Source organism: Durio zibethinus, chromosome 18, assembly GCF_047325235.1.
Source record: "Durio zibethinus cultivar Kanyao isolate XHJ-2024 chromosome 18, ASM4732523v1, whole genome shotgun sequence".
Lineage (NCBI taxonomy): Eukaryota > Viridiplantae > Streptophyta > Magnoliopsida > Malvales > Malvaceae > Durio > Durio zibethinus.
Window position 1 is genome coordinate 12,549,259 of NC_143179.1, and position 20,695 is coordinate 12,569,953.

The 20,695-nt window shown below is 28.7% G+C and overlaps 1 protein-coding gene, 1 long non-coding RNA gene and 1 pseudogene across 3 annotated transcripts; 2 read left to right on the forward strand and 1 right to left on the reverse strand.

Moving 5' to 3' along the window:
* Positions 1 to 613: 613 nt before the first annotated feature.
* LOC111300563 (uncharacterized) lies at positions 614 to 1,916 on the reverse strand. The gene has a single exon (XM_022896196.2). It carries the CDS (start codon positions 1,531 to 1,533, stop codon positions 790 to 792), a length of 744 nt encoding a protein of 247 aa, XP_022751931.1. The 5' UTR covers positions 1,534 to 1,916; the 3' UTR covers positions 614 to 789.
* A 10,891-nt stretch (positions 1,917 to 12,807) lies between these two features.
* Positions 12,808 to 13,701, forward strand: LOC149513741 (uncharacterized). Of its 2 annotated transcripts, none has more exons than XR_016329520.1 (3): positions 12,808 to 13,084; positions 13,198 to 13,256; positions 13,332 to 13,701. It is a non-coding gene; the product is annotated as an uncharacterized LOC149513741 (long non-coding RNA). The 2 variants fall into 2 exon arrangements; XR_016329521.1 differs by having other exon boundaries at positions 12,866 to 13,084; positions 13,335 to 13,701.
* Positions 13,702 to 19,328: 5,627 nt separating this feature from the next.
* Positions 19,329 to 20,143, forward strand: LOC111300564 (putative calcium-binding protein CML46 pseudogene; annotated as a pseudogene).
* The last annotated feature ends 552 nt before the right edge of the window (positions 20,144 to 20,695 follow it).

The window sequence follows — 20,695 nt, forward strand, 5'->3', positions numbered from 1 at the left end:
CAAAGGAGAAAAACATGACAACCGAAGACTCCTCAATTTGTGCAGAGTTACCGCAGGTGGAAAGAGTTCAGATCTATTGAACATACTTGGAAATCTTGCAATCATTTGAGGACTGATCATAGAACAATAGATACTTACAAAAAATCTGGTTTCTATTTATTGGCATCGACAGTATAAACACTTAAGTTGTGAATAAAACAGATCAAAGAACATCAAACAAAGACATTCCAAAAGACCCTGTAATTAACCCCTAAAGTATACCTTACTCCTTTTATCCTGATTAATATGAAGGGTCTACTAGTATGAGGAAAAACATTTAACACTTGTACTTAATCTTATGCAGAATCAAGAACTTTCAAATAATTTTAGTTGAATACTTACCTTAAGTATTTAACATTCTACATCTAAAAAAAAAAAAAAAATTATCAATCTTCTTCTTCTCATATTTAAACACCACCACTAATCAAATAGTTCAACATAATGCATAATAGTCAGATACCCATAATAAAGTTTCTAACTTCAAAAATCACTATAATCAATAAAAAAGAAATTCTAGAAACTATAACTACATAAAATAAGTTAAGAACCCAACATATAAGCTTTAAGAAGTAAATTACCATAAATAGTGATTAAAATAAATGAAAGGATTGTTACATTCTCCACTATAACCAACTGTATATAATCCTTACAACTTATTGCCATGAGTGCTTATTTAAAGACAACATAGTTCTGATTAAACTAACCAGAGAAGGCACTTCTCTCTGCATTATGACTACTTTCTTTATTGCTTTAATTCGTGTCTCTATCATATCCCAAATCCTTTTTCTTGATCTTTCTTTGCTTCTTTGGCCCTGGAACCTCCAATCTGCCAACAGAACATCCACACCTTGCTCGACAAACGAGCACTGCTCTTCCATTAACCGGAGCCATCTTCTTTAGCTCAGCTTCCAATTCCTTATGATGATCACGTGGCAATTCAAAAAGTCCCTTTTTAACAACATCTTTAACCAAAGTGCTGGAATTCTTGACACACTCCTCAGTTTCCAACTGAATATCAAACTCGGCCGCCTTCCTATGCCTTTTACAGTAAAGATTCCCGCATTTCCTAGTTGTACACAGAAGCAAAACCCAAGCAGCTATTGCAGCAGAAGTAAAACCAAGTCCTATAGATCCATATATCATTGGAGCTCTCATCATTTCCTTTTTAACTAAATAAAAGGCAGCTCCAAGAAATTCAATCAATTTCAAAGATATACACTTTATAGTTGGAAACAACAAGAATCCACAAGCAGCAGTTACAACAATTAAGATGACAGCATCAATGGCAGCAGATCTTGATCTTTCACAAGATGGAATTTTTAAACAACTTGGTGCATTGAATACCTTTTGTTTCTTGTAAAAATTGTTCCTTGGTGCTGATGATTTGAAGTTCAACACAAAATCATTTGAATTCGCAGAATTGGCCATGATTGTAGCTGAAGAAGACTGGTCAACCGAGTTGCAGACTGAGATTGAGCTACGGAAATAGACCATTTCAAATCAAACCCAGAATTTTAAATCCAAAAAGAAAGAGAACCCGATAAAGAAAAATTGAAACTCTATCAATTTTCCTTCCATCCAAACTCCAAATCCGGATCAAACCCACCTCATAAAAACTCGAAAAGGAAACAACTTTATTATTTCCACCTCAAGATCAGGTGATTGTATCAGTATCCAAATGATTAAATTCCTTCAACTCAAAAGGAACCCAATAAAGGCCGGCTATTGAGAGAGAGAAAAGGACAACGCAAGAGTCTTTTTTAACATTTTGGCATTGTTTTTTCCTTTATCACAAAAAATTTGAGCTAACATAAGAGCTCTGGCTTGTTTGTGTAATTGTGTGTTATATGTATTTGTTGCAAGGAGGGTCGGACACGTTCAAAGACAAAAACAAGAATGGAATTCTTTCTTATTTTCTGTTGGTATTTTGATTATTACAATGGGCTTTTTTGAAGACTTGAGTTTTCATGATTTTGTGGGGGCATTCTATGGGCTTGGGTCCACCATCTCTTTTGTCGTTTTTTTTTTCCTCATTTTTTTGATTAAAAATAGTTTCAAGTCTTTTTACACAAATTTCTCCCTTTTTTAAATGAATTCAAACAAAAAATTTTCATCAAGATCGAAACTCAAAAATTTAGATTTTCGTTAATCATTGTTGTCCTTTAGTTAGGTTGAACATAACAATCTTCTTCCTCCATATTTGTGATAACTAATAAAAGAAAACATCTGATTTTAAAAATATCAATTTATCAAAATTCAAGCAAGGGAAAAAAATAATAGAAAGAAATCAAACTTAAACTAAAATAATTATGTTTTCTTTAAAAAATAAAAAAAGAAAATTTGAATATGGATGATTGATCTTTGAATTTATCTAATTTTGACTTGATTCTATGAAATTGATTTTATTTATTCAAAAAATCAAATTTTAAATCAAATCAAATTTTTTAAAGAAATAGGTCAAAGTAGAAGTAGAGACATAAAACCCACCTCAATTTGATCCGAAATATTTATCAAAACACCTCATTATATATAATATATTTTTTTTACTTTTACACTATGTTTGTATTGAGGGATGAAAAAGGAAAGGAAAATAATTGAAACAAAAAAATTATTATTTTTTTGTTTGGATACATTTTTAATTTAAAAAAGAGAAAAAAATATGAAAACTCAATAACCTTTAATTTTTTTTTATAATTATCTCTTTTTTAATATCTTAATTTTAATAAAAAAACTAATGAAAGAAAAGCTGAAAAAATTTTATTTTTATAAAAAAATTATTATATTCATATTTTTATTATAACATTAGATTTGATTATATAATTGATATTACTTACAAAAATAATTTTTTATGAGTATTTTATATAACATCACAATTTATAAATATTTTATGATTTTTTTAATTCTTAATAACAAAATAAATCAAATTATTGTCAAAATAAATTAAAAGATTAAATTAAATATAAAATTAATAGTAAATCAATAACTAATTAATACATCTTACCTTATTAAACATGTTTAATTTTGTTTAAAAAAATTTATTTATACAAGTTAGATAGTATAAAAATATATTTATATATTATATGTTATTTTATAAAAAAAATATTATAATAAATTATTTCCTTTTTTTTTTTATTCAAACAATAATTATTAAAGTTTTTTTTATTAATTTTAATTATTTGAATAAGAGATACATATACCTTTTTTTAAAAAAAAAAACACTTTTTTTTCTTTCTTTTGATTTCATTTCATTTTCTTTATTTATATGTATTCCAACATAGAATAATTAAGTTAACGTAGTTACTCTTTTTCTCATTTCTTTCTCTCTTCCGCCTCCTCCACCTCGAGTCCCTCAAGACATGTCATTTGAAACTCAAACTCGTTAGTGCTGGGAATGAGCTTTTAGGTCCAAAAGTGATGGCCATTGGGAAACTACAACTCTTTTCTTTTGGGCTTTAATCCCAAATGTTATGGAAATAGGCTGAGCACAAGATCTTGGGCCCTTTTAAAAAACTGGGTCTAAAATTATCAAATGGGTTATCCACTAGCAAATAAATCAAAACAAATGGAATTATCATTAGTGGCTAACAAAATATTGATCACAACGACACAAGAGCCCACAAAAAAAAAAGATTTTTTCTGCAAAATTAATGAAGAAATTATATAAATAAATCTAGCATTTTTATAAAAAAGACTTCAAATTAAAATGTTGCATCAACGTACTTTTTTATTCACTAATTAATAAGTGTTATAATTAGTCATCCTTATTTCTAAATTTTTTTTTAATATATACATTTTTGAATAAACAAATTTATTTTTCAAAAGAAAGTAAAACCTGTTATAAAGCAACTAGCTACAACAACAAACAAAGTTCAAGCCAAACATAGAATTGTCCAAGCATTACATAAGTAGGGATACAACACGATAGAATATAAACAAATTTTATTATATAAATAATTTATTCATTTAATTATTAAATTTTAAAATATTATTCATGATTATTTGATAAATTTACTAAATGAATATAAACGAATGAGAATTAAATTTATTCATTAATTATTTATGGAATATTCTATTCATTTACATTTGGAACATAAATAAATTGAACATAAAAAAATTTTAATAGGTTCGTAATTTATTTATTTAATTAATAAATTCGAAAATGTTAAATGTTATTTATGATAGTTTTTAAAATTAATAAATAAATATAATTAAACAAAAATCAAACTTATTTACTAATGGTTAATTGAATATTAATAAAAACCAATACTAGAAATTCATCGTGTAGCTTATTATGCGGACAAGAAAAAAATACTAACAAAATAAAATATTGTAAAAAAGTTGAACAAAAAAAATATAAAAATTCATATAAAATTATTATTTTAAAAAATCTATATCCACGTGTCAACTAGCCTGTACACCTAGAAAACAGATTTGGAAAAGTAAGTCCATTTGAGCTACGGGTTAAGGGCTTTAAATTATTTTTTTATTAGTCCTAAATTCCTAATTTTCTATTTTTCTTTACCAAATCAAAATTCACACGAGTAAAGGCTAGAAAAGATATGCTCTATTTTTTGTCGAATCACACGTGTCAATTCTAGAGCTAACCTCCACCCAATCGGGAAACTAGTCAGCCACTAGAAAAAAAAAATTCTTCATTTGCATTTTAAAAAAAAGTTTATTTATAAATAAAATGAAGAAAAAGGGTTCACAAGTGGAAAATTTTGGACATGTGTGAGCACACTAGAAGAGGGATTTTTTTCACTTTACTTTTTTGGAAATGGGTCCACATAAGAATATGATGCTGATGTAATAAACTATTGATCTTTGAATTCGTTGGTGGAGCCCATCAAATCGAAAGGTGACGTGGATTTTTATTTCTGTGGGTTAAATATTTTTTCAAAAAAAATTTTGCCCTTTATTTTCTACCCTTACTCTGACGACGGGATTCTAAACACCCGTCAAAAAAATCGGAGAAGGCTTGAAAAAGGTTGGCTTCATGCTTTATTTTACTTTATTTTTTTATTTAGAGAACAAGGGTGAGAATCAAATTTTTTTCGTAAACAGAATTATGTATTGACCGATAAAGAAAATTTTTTTTATTACATTAAAATGATAAAATCTTAATATAAATAAAAAAAATTTTAATTCAAAATTTAATTTTTAATATTTATTTAAACGTCGTTAATTATTAAATTAAAAACTAATAGACCATTAAATAAAATATTTAAAAATAATAAAAAAATCAAATCTTTTACTTAATTTTTAACCTGAAATAACAATAACATTTTAAAATGCATTTTTAATCACTTATGTTTTATTTTTATTGGTCGTTACTTGTTTATCACATATATTAAATATTTTTATTTTTGAAAAATATTGTTAAAAAATGTGAAGATTTTTTGAAATTTAGAAATTTTAAATATTAAATTTCTAAAGTATTTTCTAGCCAAAAAAAAATCGAAAGTATTTTATATAAACATGAAAAATGGATATGAAATAGATAATGGAACTTTAATTGTGGAAAATTCTGTTCATTTTAAAATAGACATGAAATGAAAGGCCTCTTTGGTGTTCCCTTCTCTCTTTTGCTCCTCGTTACACTCCATTTTCTCCCATTTCTTCAAACATTTTCTATCTCTAAAACCCAAAAAAGACAATAAATCCAGCAATCAACTACAGAAATCACGATTTTTCACATATGCATTTTTTTTCCCTTTGGATATTTGTTTCCCAAATCAAGACTCGAGAAAACTAACGATTCCAATTCTATATACAGTTACAAGTCTCCATCGGACCAAAGATTACTCACCCAATAGTTAATCCAGATTTTCACAAAATGTCCAACGCCGAACTCATTGACTTCTACGCCGCCACCTTAAGAAGAAAAGAAAACAAAGAGCTAAACTTTTTTGACCTAAGAATTTCAACACATTCTTGTTGCGCGTTTGGGTCAAAAGAAATCAGACTTTGAGCTCTTTTTCATGCTTCCGGACTTCCGATTCAAATAGATGAAGGAGAGAAGATGTAACAACATTTATTTATTTATTTTTGTCATTGATAGACAACGAAACTGAAGGATTTTTCAGCTTTCAGGCCATAGCTTTTCGGTTGAAAAAGCATTTCAATAATTACTAAATACTTTGTGTAATATTAATTTTTACAAAGTTTTTTAAAAAATTAATTTAATATATTTAATATTAAATTTTAAAATTTTTTATAAAATTGAAATTTAATGGTTTTTAATATAAAAAAATCATAAAAAATAAGAGTTTTAAATATTAAAAAAATTAATTTTGAAACATGTAAAAAAAAGATAGATAAAAAAAAAATGAAACGATAGGACTACTTTGTAATTAGGAGAGCATTAAATAAAATGTAATGAAAAAAAAATGTAAAAGGCAAATCCAGCAGCATTATCTAGGTCAATAAACTTCCATGAGAGCTCATGATTGTGTAAATTACGATTTTTAATTAGTATATGGCGTTGCATACAGCTTGGTGGTGTTAATTATTCCATACAAATTCAGTCCAACTTCATTAGCCACCGGGTCATATTCATTCGCCATCCCTCTTTATAACCAACTCTCAAAGCAGGCCAACTGAGGAGAACAGAAGAGGAGTTTCCTGTCATATCCTTTGAAGGCAGCGTGTTTAGCTGAAATAGAAACTGAATTTTCTTTTTGTTTTTGGGTTCATTTTTTTTCCCCAATGCAGTATGAGCAGTTTTTTTTTTTTTTTTTTGCTTTCATTTAAATGGTTTGCAGGTTATGTACATAATATATATGAAATGGTGATAGGTAGGACAAGTTTCTGTACCATAAATCCCAGTTGTATTTAAATAAAATTGGAAACTGAAGTCAATCTTCTTATTCTCTTACAAATATTTTTGGTAATGTTTGCTCAATCTACCTTAAACTGCCATGATAGGCATCTCTGTACTTTCTTTAAAAATCTAGATTCTCATGCATGAATGAAAGCAGATTCTCTGATTCTCATAAAATGATATAGAACCCAGTGTCACTGCCACTATGCTATTTTCTCTGCAGTTGGAAAGAAAGATACACAGCCTTCCAGTACAAGCATGCATCAATGTCAACAGATTGGATGAAGGTTGTTAGTTGTCTATTTGTGTGTAAAAATCCAGCAGTATAGTTAAACCGAATTGATTGAAGCCAAAGCAGCAGCCAGCAAGTATAATAATCTGCTAAAGCTTCAGTTTGGTTGGGGTTTGGTTGAGGTGGAGTTCAAGGTAGAATAGAAATAGGGTGCGACTTGGAAAACAAAAAAGTCCATGTAGGCCCTTGTTCGGCAGATAGACTTGAATTCTTATAAGCAAAGGCCAAGCACCTTTCCATTTCCTTAACCATAGAATCCAAACAAGTAGCACCAAAAGGTGGGGAGTTGATCATAAAGTTTTCCTTTCTTTTCTTCTCCCCTCTAATCAGTAATATCATACTTAGTGCAGATAAAGCAAAACCAAAATAAAAAACCAGAACAAATACTATATTATAAGTAGTGAAATTTGAACTCAAACTAATTGAATATCACTTTTTAAAGATAGCTCAAAAAATCAACTAGCTAAGGTTCAGGTTCATATATACATTGGAGGTCTATAAGGGAGCCAGGGGGCATGAACCCCATAATTTTTTAAAATATTTTTATACATGTATTATTTTTATTAATAATTTTGATTTTTTTTAAATAAATTAATTTGATTATCTCAAATTTAATTTTATTGTATTCATATATATTATTATTATTTATTCTATATATCTATTGGATATATAGTAACAAAAGTTATTTATATGTAAACGTTACAACTTTTTAATTTGAGTTTACCTATATTATAAGTGATTTTCAATTTAAAAGAAATAAGTTTGTTATCACTATATTTTCACAAACATATAAATTTAATTTAATTTATTAGTTTAATTATTAGGAATTATAATTTAATTATGTTATAATAGTTAATTATTTAATTAATTATATAAATATAATACTTAATTATAATTATAATTTTATAAAAGTAAGATGGGGGAGCCAATCACAGAAAAGCCTCTGTCTGGAAAGACAATGAGAACCCCAAGCCCCCCAACCCCAACTGCTGGGAAACCAATGTTGGGATGGGCCTAGATAAACATCCTATAAAAGAATAGATCCTTTCTTAAGGGCTGATAAATGAGCTCTTTTCAAAGTGTTAAGCCTTGTCTTGATCCTAATTAAAAGTTCTTACCAAATTAAATTTGTCTAATTTTGGCCAAAAATCCTAGCTTCCTCAACCCCAAGCAACAAACATAATCCTTTCTTAACTTCATTGAAACATCCAAATCTCACAGTCTATCAAATCTTTTCTTTTTTTTTTAATCTTTTTTTTTACGATTGGATTCGAATGCAAAATCTTTAATTTTAAAACTATACTAAATTAATAGCTTATTGACGATCAAATCGTTCCTTTCTATCCTCTGTGATTCTGATAAACTAAAAATCTAACTTGCCAACTTACTTTATTCTGCTTTATTTTAATTAAAGCTCAAATTAATAACTACTATTTAAATTACTAAATTTGAACCTCTTTACAAAGTACCGCAAATTAATCACTGAGCTTTGGGATCATAAAGTATACCCTATGCTATAATATTATTCTTTGTCTGCTACTTTCCATGTCAAGAAGAAGATCACTTCTCTAAGTTATCCAAACTAGAACAAGTGCTTGATGACTAACCTTTAGCTTAAGTTTTTTTAGAGTTATCACAAAAATCTTAACATGATTTAATTACAATCATAAAATTTTAATTCATAATAAATAAGTTTTATTTAAAATATTTTAATTAGATAACTTCAAATGCAATTAAAATTTTGTGATTGTAATTAAATCACGTCAAGATTTCATGATAACTCTACAAAATTAAATTCAAGGAAATAATACTACAAAGATTAACTTTCACAATCTCATTTCTTATTACCTTTAATTGATAATTCAACCATCAGATGAAATAGCTTTCTATATTTTGTTCCAATTAATCTTTTTTTCTTCTCCTAACTTTTCTTTATTCAAAGTTTTTCTTTTTTAAATTTCGGTTATTCATTTTTCAAATGGAATGTAGAGAGAATATGTTCTTGGTTCAAAGTATCATTGATAGTATTAGCTAACCAAAAAATGATAATAATTAAAGAAAGAGAAGTCCATTAAAAAACAACCATTTATAATATACTTAAGTGGAGATTGAAAGCTATACTTTGCCTAAAAAGCAAGACTTCCACAAAGCCAACTTGGCTGCCTACCCATCCCTCGGTGGGATGAAACCTAACCTAATTATTCATATCATGTACTTATACTTCACTCTTTTTATTTGTTAGATAAAAAAATACAAAAAAAAAAGAAGCCCTAACTGAACTTTTGACCGTGTGATTTGTTAGTAAAATATAAAACTTTTAATTTTAATTTTAATCATATAATTTATTGATAACATATTAAATTTTTAATTTCGCTAATCAAAATTCAATTCATTAAAGTCTCAAATATATAAAAAAAATTTCACTTATAGAACTCATGTCTTCATAAAGTTCAACTTAGAATCAATTAATTTAGAATAATTTTAAGAAGCTAAGTTATGGATATTGTATGATTACTTCAAACAAGATTCATCCTTAGTGAAAAGAAAAAAAAAAAAATAATGGCCAATGAAAGTTATGGATATTGTTTGATGACTTCAAATTAGATAATTACAAACACATGTAAGAAAATGCAAAGTTGCCTAGTTGGTTAGTAGAGGGAAATAATTAGCAAAGGTATAATATGGTTTTATTGATTAAAACTTGACTTGCTGCATGCCTTATCATCTTGATTATGACGAGATTATTAATTTTTTTTTGTAAACAAAATCTGAATTTAAAAATAAATAAAGAATTGTATGTGTTAAAATTTAAATTTTAGATCAATAAAAAGCCATTTTTTTAGAGTGGTTATATGAACAAACGAAACTAAATCTCAAGTTTATGAGATTACTAATTTATATTAGGCTACTTCCATTTCTAAAATTCTTTAGGAGTCTTGACCTATCCTATCAAATGTGATGAGATGTTTGGTCCTTTATAGGAAGTTAATTTTGTTTAATGTAATTGTTTTTATTCATTCTTTAATTTCTTTTAAGGAAACATAAGAACATGGATAAATGGGTAATGAAATTTATTCTCTTTTGGTTTTTATTAAATTTGACAATCTAAGACATGACACAATATAAACATAATATAAAAATTAGATACGAAAGTAATATAATTTAAAATTTTAGTAATAATTATATATAATTTAATAAAACAAAAAATATATTTTATATTTTTGTATTGATACGAATTATGACATGTAATTTTTATGTAAAATATGATACGAATACCCAAAATTTAATGTTTACATGACATAAATATATAAATTATTTGATCTAATTTTTATTTTTACCTTATGTTTCTATAGTAAATTAAAGTTTGATTGAGAGCAAAATTGGAAAAATGGTTTCAATATTTGTGGTACAATGGGAATCCAGTTGCCCAAAAGACACTATTTTAACCAAGCAATGGGCAAACAAAACCATGCTGGCCACCTCCATGCAAGAACAAATCTCTGTTTAAGGGTTTTAAGTAATACCACTTATTTCATGTTATCCCCCCCCCCCTCCAAAAAAAAAATTATTTTCAAGGTGATTTTGGAAAAATGACTAACCTTTAGAATTAGATTCCTTCATATCCTAGATCAGACTTTGATAAGAATAAAACCATAAAATTTAAAAAGTTATACATAATTACTCATGATTTATTTTATTGTTTATTTGAACAAAACCATGATTTTTTTCCTTTTTTTAAAAGCTTTTTTCCTTTTATTTTTCCTTCTCCTAAAACAATCTATTCTTTTTTTCTCTCTAAAATTCAACAATTTATTTTTTGTTCATTTTTTTCAAAAATTAATAATAAAAACTAAGTTATTATCATCCTCTCCTTCCCATCTCTGCAACTCCACCTATGGTCAACCTTGCCACCTCCCCAATCTCAGAATTTCTTATGGTCAGAAAGATTGAGGCCACTGTTTCACATACCCAGCACCTGATCACAGCAATCAACAAATAAAAAATAAAAGGAACAGGGCAGAGGCTTTGATAGAGTGTTGCCTGATACCCAAATTCTAAAACACCCAAAACACTCCTGTTTGCATCTAATTCCAAGTGGGATAAAATTTATATGAAGTTTTTTAAGTAAATATTGTGTAATTTTTTTTTTAAAAATAATTTAATAAAAAATTTAATAAAAAATTTAAACCAGTAGATTTATAAAGTTTGAAAGATTAATAATATGTAAAAAAATTATTGATAATATTATTTATAATTTAAATTTAATCAATATTTATTTAATAATAAAAATTTTATTAATATTTTTATTAAAAATATCTATCTAAAAATATATATAAAAAATTTTTCAAAATTTTTCAAAATTTGTGCACATAATCTATATAATAAAAAATTTTAATTTATCAATTTTAATTTTTATTTAATCATTTCTAATAAAAAATTTGACGAATTTCACAAAAAAAAAATTATCTACATCTTTCCCCTATCCATCCATCAAAACCCCAAAACCCAATATCTCTATGAAAAGTTGGTAAAAAACTTGTGCTAAGAAAATAATACTTGCAATTTACTTACACTCGCGTTAAAAAAGGGTCCTCTCTTTTCTATGGGCTATACACATTGTACCCACAAAACACACGACAAAAAAAAAAAAATCCCATTTTTTAGGTTTTGGAAAGAGAAAAATAAAATGTTCATGTTTTAGTGAGAGAAAAATAAACTGTTGAAGAAGAAAAAAAACAAAAAAAAAAAGAGATTTTGAAAATAAATGCAAAAAATCATGGTTTTGGGTACATAAATAATAGAATTAATTATTAAATAATTAAATATTAATTTTTAAATTTTATAAATTATTTTTAATTCGTCTTTAAAGCACATGATATATTTGTGAAATTTACATATTTTTTGTGATGCACTCAGGACATAAAACAATTTAGGAGATTTGTATATGAAAAATTTCAAGTTTTTAGCATGATGAAAGCTTTACGTCAATATGTCTGAGATATGTTTGAAAAATTTGAGTTCATATTAAAACAACTTAAAAAATATTTAATTGAATGATTTTTGTATATATTTTATATTTAAAAAAGTGAATTCAAATCTTCAAAAGTATTAAAAATTGCGTCAAAGTTGTTCCTACTTGACCAAATTAATACACAAAAAGCAATTATGATAAGTTTCAATCTCAAACTTTTTCTCTTAACCAATCGCAAAATACACTGTAAGTGATCTGTCAATAATAAAAATTTATTTTTTTCCTTTTAATTTGTTTCTTCTACATTAAAGAAATCTTCTAAAAGAAACCAATTCTATTAAATATAATATTTCAATTAGCTGTAAGAATCTGTTAAACCCTGTATCAGAACATATACCATTCTGCCAGAGGCCATTGTCTGCAAAGTCTATACCCACCAAAAATTATTGCAAAAAAAAAAAGTAATGAAAGTTGTCAGTGGAAAGATTCTCCCACGCACCTTGACATCATCCAAAGTGGGTTCTCCAAAGCAGTAAAAAAAAAAAACAAAAAAACAAAACAAAAACAAAAAACCACACTGAAGCCTCGTTTTCTTGCTGAAAAACAAAGGCAGTTTTCATTTTCCCAAGTCTAAAGCCAAAGCCTTTTAAAATAAAAAACCAAAAATCAGGATTTTGAAAACAATGGTCCTTTGTAGACTTCACTATTTACGTACTCACTCTATATATATTGAAGAAAAAACATGCTTTAAAGTCCTTTCACTGGATCTGCAGAAGCCGAAGCCTAGCAGTTTCCTAGAAACTCTCAACAAAAGCCTGTTAAACTATCTTTTCTTTTCTTCATGTTTTTATAAAATCTGAGAACTACCCATTTTCCAGGATTGTTCAAGAAATAATGGGTCGGTCTTGGTTTCTCAAACTACTTCTTTCAATGCTTTTGGTTCTCTCCTTCTCTCAAGGTATCACTTTGTTTTTTGGGTTTTTGTTTTCTAGGAATCTGTTTTCTTTTGATGTTTTTTCTTTGATTCTTTTTGTTTGTTTTTTAGTCTTATACTTTCTTTTTTGTTCCTAGTATTTGGTAGAAAAGTGATGGAGACGGTTGAGTTCGAAGAATCCACAGCTCAATTCGAGGTTGGTTTTTCTCTTTTCTTTAATTATTTACAATTTTTAGGAGCTAAAATTGGTTTTTTAAAATCTTTTGGCTAGCAGGGAATTGCAGATACATCAAGGGAGATGATTGAAATAATGGATTATAAAGATCCAGGGCCAAATACTAACCCCAAAACTGGTTACATACTTGGCCCTCCTCCGCAAGGCTAGTTGAGACTTGAGAGCAATCTAAAAGTACTCCAGCAGGGTTATCTTTTTCCTTACCTTAATTATGTTTCAATGGAGCAGATGCAAATATGGTTTGAGAAGTTAGGACTTCGCTATTTCGAGTTGTGTCATGTTTTTCTTTTCTTATAAAAACTATGGGTTTTCCCTTTCTTGTTAATGTGTCATGTAAGAAACTGCTTATGCTCTCTGTATATGAGCAATAGACATGAAAATGACAGTTTGTTCTTTTATTAGATCAGTTACTCTTGTCAAGAAATTTCTTTTTATATATATATATATATTTATACAGGTACGCATGTTGAATTCTTAATTATAAGGGTATATAAGTGACATGAATCCTATAACCCCATCAACTGTAATTGTAATTTTCAGTTCTGGCTGAAGAGTTAAGGAAATTGGCATAAAAAGAGACTTTACGTAAAAGATTATGGCTACACTTTGCCTACTATGGATTGCTTTCAAATGTAATGCTACCAGATAAATTTGGCTCAGAAATGTATGGAGTAAATGACAAAATATCACAATTTCCAAAACCCCAAAAAAATTTGTTCACTAGACAATAAAAAATGATTTGACTTTATGGTAAAGTGGCCTGTTACAAGGCATGCATTCTGAAAAATGTTGGGATAATAGCTTCTTGAACTATCCCTCATGTGCATGCCACCTTGAGGGGTAAAGTGATTTATTTATCATTAGTGGGTCATGACTTGTTTTACTGAGGATTTCTCAGGCAAGTTGCTACAAGGAAAGGAAAGGAAGGAGACATCGTCTTAATTTGGTTTATGTTGTATCTTTGTACAAAGGAAAATTGGTATGATCTTTGTACTAATTAAGCCTTATCAGTCATGAATCAATATGATTCTCATGCACTTGCTGTTGTTACATAGTCTTATTTTATCATGTAATCAAGGAGGAGAGAGATGGGAAGGGGGTTGGTTTCATTTCAGACCAGAACTGAAATGCTCTGATCTGTTTATACTCAAGTAAAGCTAAATCCCTTTCTGCTTTCCATAAAACAAACTTGAAGTAGTCTTTGAAAAGCAAAACAGAAATCCCAGATCGAAAAGTCAACTGACATTGCATTACAAACACTCTAGAACAATCAAACGAGTTGAAGGGAATATTCTTTTAGATTTTGTGCAAAGGCAGAAGAATTAATTATGTTGATGACAGTCTGGCTATCATCTGCTTCAATAAATGTTGGGGACATGTGAAAAAATAGTGTTAGAACAAATAAGAACATATGGGTCAGGACTCAAAAAGAAACTTTTTCTCAACTTTAATTTCACAGAAATTCTCTGCTGGACTGTCTGTGTAAAGTTGTACATCAAAATCTAAGGTTGATAGAAACCATACCTATTGCACATGTATTATGCCCATGTTTATACTGTTCCACTATTCAAAATTGGTAACGAAAATACAGAATCAAGTTAATGGCAATTCTAGTTCTCCAAGGAATTTGAGCTAAAAACTAATCTGATAAGAATATGAATTGCACCATCTTCCTCAAATAAACTGAAAAATGACAGCTAAACCTCTTTTAACCATTGAAAATATATTGTACCTTGAAAACAGATTCGTTTTTCATCAAAAAGGAAAAAAAAAGTTAAGATTGTAACTTAAAATCCCAAATTAACCCTGTTGAATTTAGTTTCCTAATGTTCGACATGCTTTCAAGCCTCTCTATGAACAAAATACAGCTTGCCCATGCAATGAAGAATGGCAACAAAAGCTATGAAACCAATACTCATGACAAGCACAACATTTGGAGAGATCTTGAGGCCTGGAACATCTTCTGTTTACAAATTCTTTTTGGTTGGGTGTAAGTGCTACTCAGACCAAGCTACTCAGTTTACAAATTCTCCACTACCCATTTTTATACAACCCTAACGAAAAATATTAGAATCAACTTTATCCAGAATACGTTTTCTAGTTCCTTTTTATAAAGTTGAAGCTTTAAATGGTAAATAAATAAAGAAAAATAATCAAATTAAAGAAGATTGGAAACTTCTCCTTATGTTTCAAAACAATGCCAATAACAGCAGCTCTATGGTTGAGACTGTTAGGAGACATACTTCCTATCCTAGTCATATATTGAGGCTATCCTTAGGAAGCATCAAAAACTCTCTCTGAAAACATATTGCTATGGACTGGTCACATGAAATAAAAAGAAAAAAAAAACCAGTTAAAATGGCTGACTTTTACGAAGTACCTAAGGCAGGTAAAATGCTTGGGGGAATGCAAATGCTATGGTAAAGGGAAAACAATCAGGACCAAAACCAAAAGCAAGGCTTGTACCAGGTAACGAAATGTCAATATTTACTTTTAAGGTAAAAATCTGGTTCTACCATCAATAACGATGCTCTAATGCCTAAAAAAGAAGGGAAAGTGAGAGAAGTCGGAGTTTAACTCAACCCCAACTCTCTAACAATTAAGTTAGTAAAGACTGAGAATAGAGAAAGAAGGTAGAAAAAGTGAGTCTAGTAGTAATGGACTTTCGCATTAAAAAGAGTTGATTGATAATGCGGTTTCCAAATGATGTTGCTTGTATAAGATTTACTTGAGATAGGTTGAGGGGTTAGAAATTGGTTTTATTTTTACAACTTATGGCTAGTTGAGGTAGTATGTTGAAATATTATTAAGGTTTGAGAAGTTATGGTTGTTAAGAATTCCAAAAAAGATATTAGAGCTCAGGATACCTTGGTTTCCATTCCAAAAAACAAGAATTTTCTGCCAATATCCTACAGTGAGCTTGAAAAGATGGCACTCTCACAAGATTTCTTGATAAAAAATGACAAAATCTCACATGACAAGTAGAATGATCCTCTTCAAGTATATACAAGTAAGACACAACTTTGAAATTGGTGGGAAGTTAATCTATTCTAAAGATCATAAAAATATATGAAATACAAATATTCTCTCTAAATGGTTGCCACCCACAGACAAGAATAATAAATTACAAACTATCTTTATCTTCTAGCTACAACTCAAAGCAACCAATAAAAAACTACATAGACTAGAATAAACATAGGTTAGCACCAAATTTTGCCAAGCATCAACCAAATTTCCAACCTTAAGAATCTTTCACCATAATACCTCAACCGGCAATGAATTGTTCAAAAAACCAACTTTTAATCTCTAATGTTTCTCAAGTAAACCTTATACAAGCAGCAGAATTAATAAGATAACCGCATTCATAAACAACTTCTTTAGCAACACTGCCAAGTTTATTAGACCTTTGCTCCTTTTGCTCGACCTATACTAGGTTAGGGTTGGGAATGGGAGGCTAGTATTGTGGGAAAAAAATTATAACAACGGCATTATGATAAGTTTTCTATCACTATATCTAGGGTAAGTTTATCTACCTAAAGAAGAACTTCCTTTTCACTACTACCAGACTCTCTCCTACTACCTCATCGTACTCTCAAGTTTCACCCTTTACTGACATTAATCATCAAAGTTAGGCCAGAGTTTCTCTCACTATACCTTCTCTTTCATGTCAGTAATTAAGCACCATGTTTGATGCTAGAGCCAGGCTTTTAGCTCAACATTTTCAAGCTAAATATGATAGCCCATTTGCCTTTGTTCAAAGAATTAGAACGTGTTAGTTTCCTTTGGAGGCAGCAAAATTTCCAATTTAAAAACAATTACACAGCATACTAATTAAGTAAAATTAGCAACCACCCAGTTCCCAATTCCTTTAAAACAAGCAACAAATTCAGAACCAACGAACAACAGATGTTTCAAATCTCCAACATACCCAACAAAGCAAATTATTCAAAATATTAAAGACAAAGAGCTGATCACCCCACCAAGAAACAAAATTAAAATTATTCTCTTTGCAACAGAGAAACATAAAAGATAAAAACTTTAAAAGGAACACAGCAAAGAAGTCAATGGACAAGGCAAGATCAGATTCAGGCAGTGTTAGATTTGGTAGAAAAAGAATATAACTTTCAACAAAACAAGAAAAACCCAGATAGAAAAAATGGTTTTGAAGAGTCTCAGTAGAGATCATGATAAGCAAGGATTGTAGAGTTGATAAGCAACAGAAAAAAAAAAAAAAAAGAACTGAATAACATCAAATAAAAAAAGTAAATCAGTAAGCGAGTAAAAGGGTATCTTCGATATTCAACGGCGGATTTGTTGCTTTGGAGGGTTGAATCTGTGAGAAAGAAAAAGACTGGAGCTTTGTAAACGGGAGTTACGGTTGGTAAAAAAATATATGTGATGGCATTTCTGTAATTTCAGTATAACCCTTATAGTAAATAGAAAATACAAATATAATTTTGTATAGAAAATTTTTCTAATTTTTTTGAAATATATGATTTCTTGATTTCCTATCAATTCATGTGAAAATGCTTCATATAATAATTCAGTCAAGTTTGAAATTTCATACTACTTATTTTGGTTTTGATTTTGTATGTTCTTTAAAAAAATTTAATATTAATTGTATTTATTTGAAGATATTAATTGTGATATATAATTTATGTAATATAAAAATAATATAAAATTTTAATGTAAATTATATATAAATTTTTAAAAATAAAAAATATAATTTATAATTAATACTTATATTTGAATTATAATTTAATAAATTTTTTGTTTTATTTATATTGAACCTAAAATAAATATGAAAATGGGTAGGTAAATATTGTTTTCTTGGTTCCTAAATAGGCATTTTAATTTCTTAATGAATAAAAGGCTCCCATTTTGAATTGTAAAGCAGGAGTTGTTGGCTGCCTAACAGTTGATATACTGCACTGTATTATCAATGTTAATCAGTGATAAAATTTTCATGTTGAGAGGGCTGGGCCTGGCCCAAACCATAGAACGATTGACGAGGGCCAGGATAGGGGTTGACTAAAGGAATCTCCGTGGAACCATCGTATTTCACTCACCAAATTTTCCCTTCTTTTACGTCAAAAGGCAAGCGCAACGTGCCCGACAAGATTGTTCAAATTGACAAGTAATGGTAATATTCCTTTCATGTTCCATCCCAATGTGGACTCGATATTTACAACTACCAATAACATATTTGCTTGCAATCACCACGAAATTGAATTGACTCTTCCAGCCAAAAAAAATTCATAAAAAGTACATAAGTATATTAATAAACTTATTTATTAAACTTAACAAAATTATAAATAATATTTTAAAATTCAATAATAAAACAAATATATTACAAATATGATAAAATATTCATATTTAATTTGTTTATTTTCTTAAAGATATTCCCACGAAGTAGAAATGTAAAATCAAATAATATCTGTCTATCTTATTAAAGTTTATGTTTAATATATTATTTATATATATTTTTTATACATTATGAATAAATTAGATAATAATAATTTATTTATAAGATTAATAAATGATAATATTTTATTAATAAATAAAAATTTTAAAAATATTAATAATATATTAAATATAAATTATTATTTATATTATTATTATTATTATTGTTTATTTTGTTAATTACCACTTATCTTATTTGACCAGCCGCCTATTGTTCCCTTCCGAGAAACTTCGTTCTCCAAAAAGAATAAAACAAAACGTCGTTCGACAAAGTCCACTGAAGCAAGACAACGGCAGGTTCCATGCAAGGACGAGGCATATCCAGGTAACTAAAGACAAGAAGAGGTAGGCCATGCTGACCACGTTTTCTGGCTACCCCCAATAAGCAGGAGAAGAGAAATTTCTTCTTTGACAAAACAAGAAATGACGCATTCTTTTCTTAATTTCTTCCGTCTTCTATAAATATATATATATATATATTTTCTCATTTTTCTTCCTAGGTGGTCTTGGCTGCACCACCCAGGCAACTTCCCTCTCAACCGCCTTTGAAAACTGACCTGGTTTTGGTGCCTTAAAATACCCCAAACCCAAACCTCACCATTCCATCAATCGATGTAGACTATTCTTTCTTGTTCCTATTGAATATCATTCTCTTAACCCGGCTAACAAGTTTTAGTTTTGCAGTTTTAGCTTTTGACTGCTTATATTGCTATACTTTAATGGATACATCATCAGGAAACTCAAACTACATCCAGTTTCTCTTGGTTGATATGATCATGTTGTCTCATAGTTTGACATTTTATAATAGCATCAAAAGTTTTTTCTCAAGATATTGGTCTTTCCCACAATCCCAGCATGAACATGGCAGCTCAAAGACATCAGGTTGGGTGAATAACCAGAATGTTGATCATTCAAGCAAGGAAGTTTCATCTACTCAGAAGAAAGAAGATGGTGGGAGAGTGTACAGAAAAGATGTGGAGGAGCTGATGGGAAAGCTGGGACTTTTTTGCAGCCAAGAAAGTAAAAAGCTCAATGAATCATTTGGTTCTGATGAGCTTTCCAGGCTGTTTGAGGAAGAACCAAGCTTGGAAGAGGTGAAACAAGCTTTTGAAGTTTTTGATGAGAATAAAGATGGGTTTATTGATGCAGAGGAGTTGCAGAGAGTTCTCCGTATTTTAGGATTGAAGGAAGGTCTCGAAAACTGCAACAAAATGATCAAAACCTTTGATGAAGATGGAGATGGCAGAATAGATTTTCAGGAATTTGTAAAATTTATGGAGAACAGTTTTTGCTGAATCAGCCCTTTGTCTTCTTTTTTTTAAATTTTATAATATAAAGTCTCATAATATTCAAAATATATCTATTATTTTGAGTTTTGACCTCTATTTCTTGTTGTGGTTTTGATATATTTGATTTTTCTTTTAATTTTTTTGTTGTAATTGTGATTATGTCTATTATTATCAGAAATTAGCATTACCAGCATCAGTTTCTATTATAACAGGGGAAGAATAAGATAATCTAATTGAAGAAAAAGCATGGTTCCATGGTTCAATATGATCGAAAGTATAAGCTTGAATGTGATCATCAACCCCTTCCTAAAACTGAGATCTAAACTGCAAATCCAACCAAAACAATAACAGTTATGAGAATTAATCTTGAAGACAATCAAAAAGGAAAATCAAATTGGGAAACAAATATTAAAACTCACATCTATTTCAATCTTCTTCAAAGAGGAACAAATTTCTCAAGAATGCAAGAACTACAATGAGGTCACACTCTTTCTCATATGGACCAAACCAAAAAAAAAACCTTAAGATATTGGGAAATCTTTGCATCCATAACTGTTCACCTTGTGTTCTCTAGCAACAAACTTCCATTCCAAAGGGAAAAGCATGAGACTTCAATTATACAAATTGTAGGAAATATCTGCCTATAAT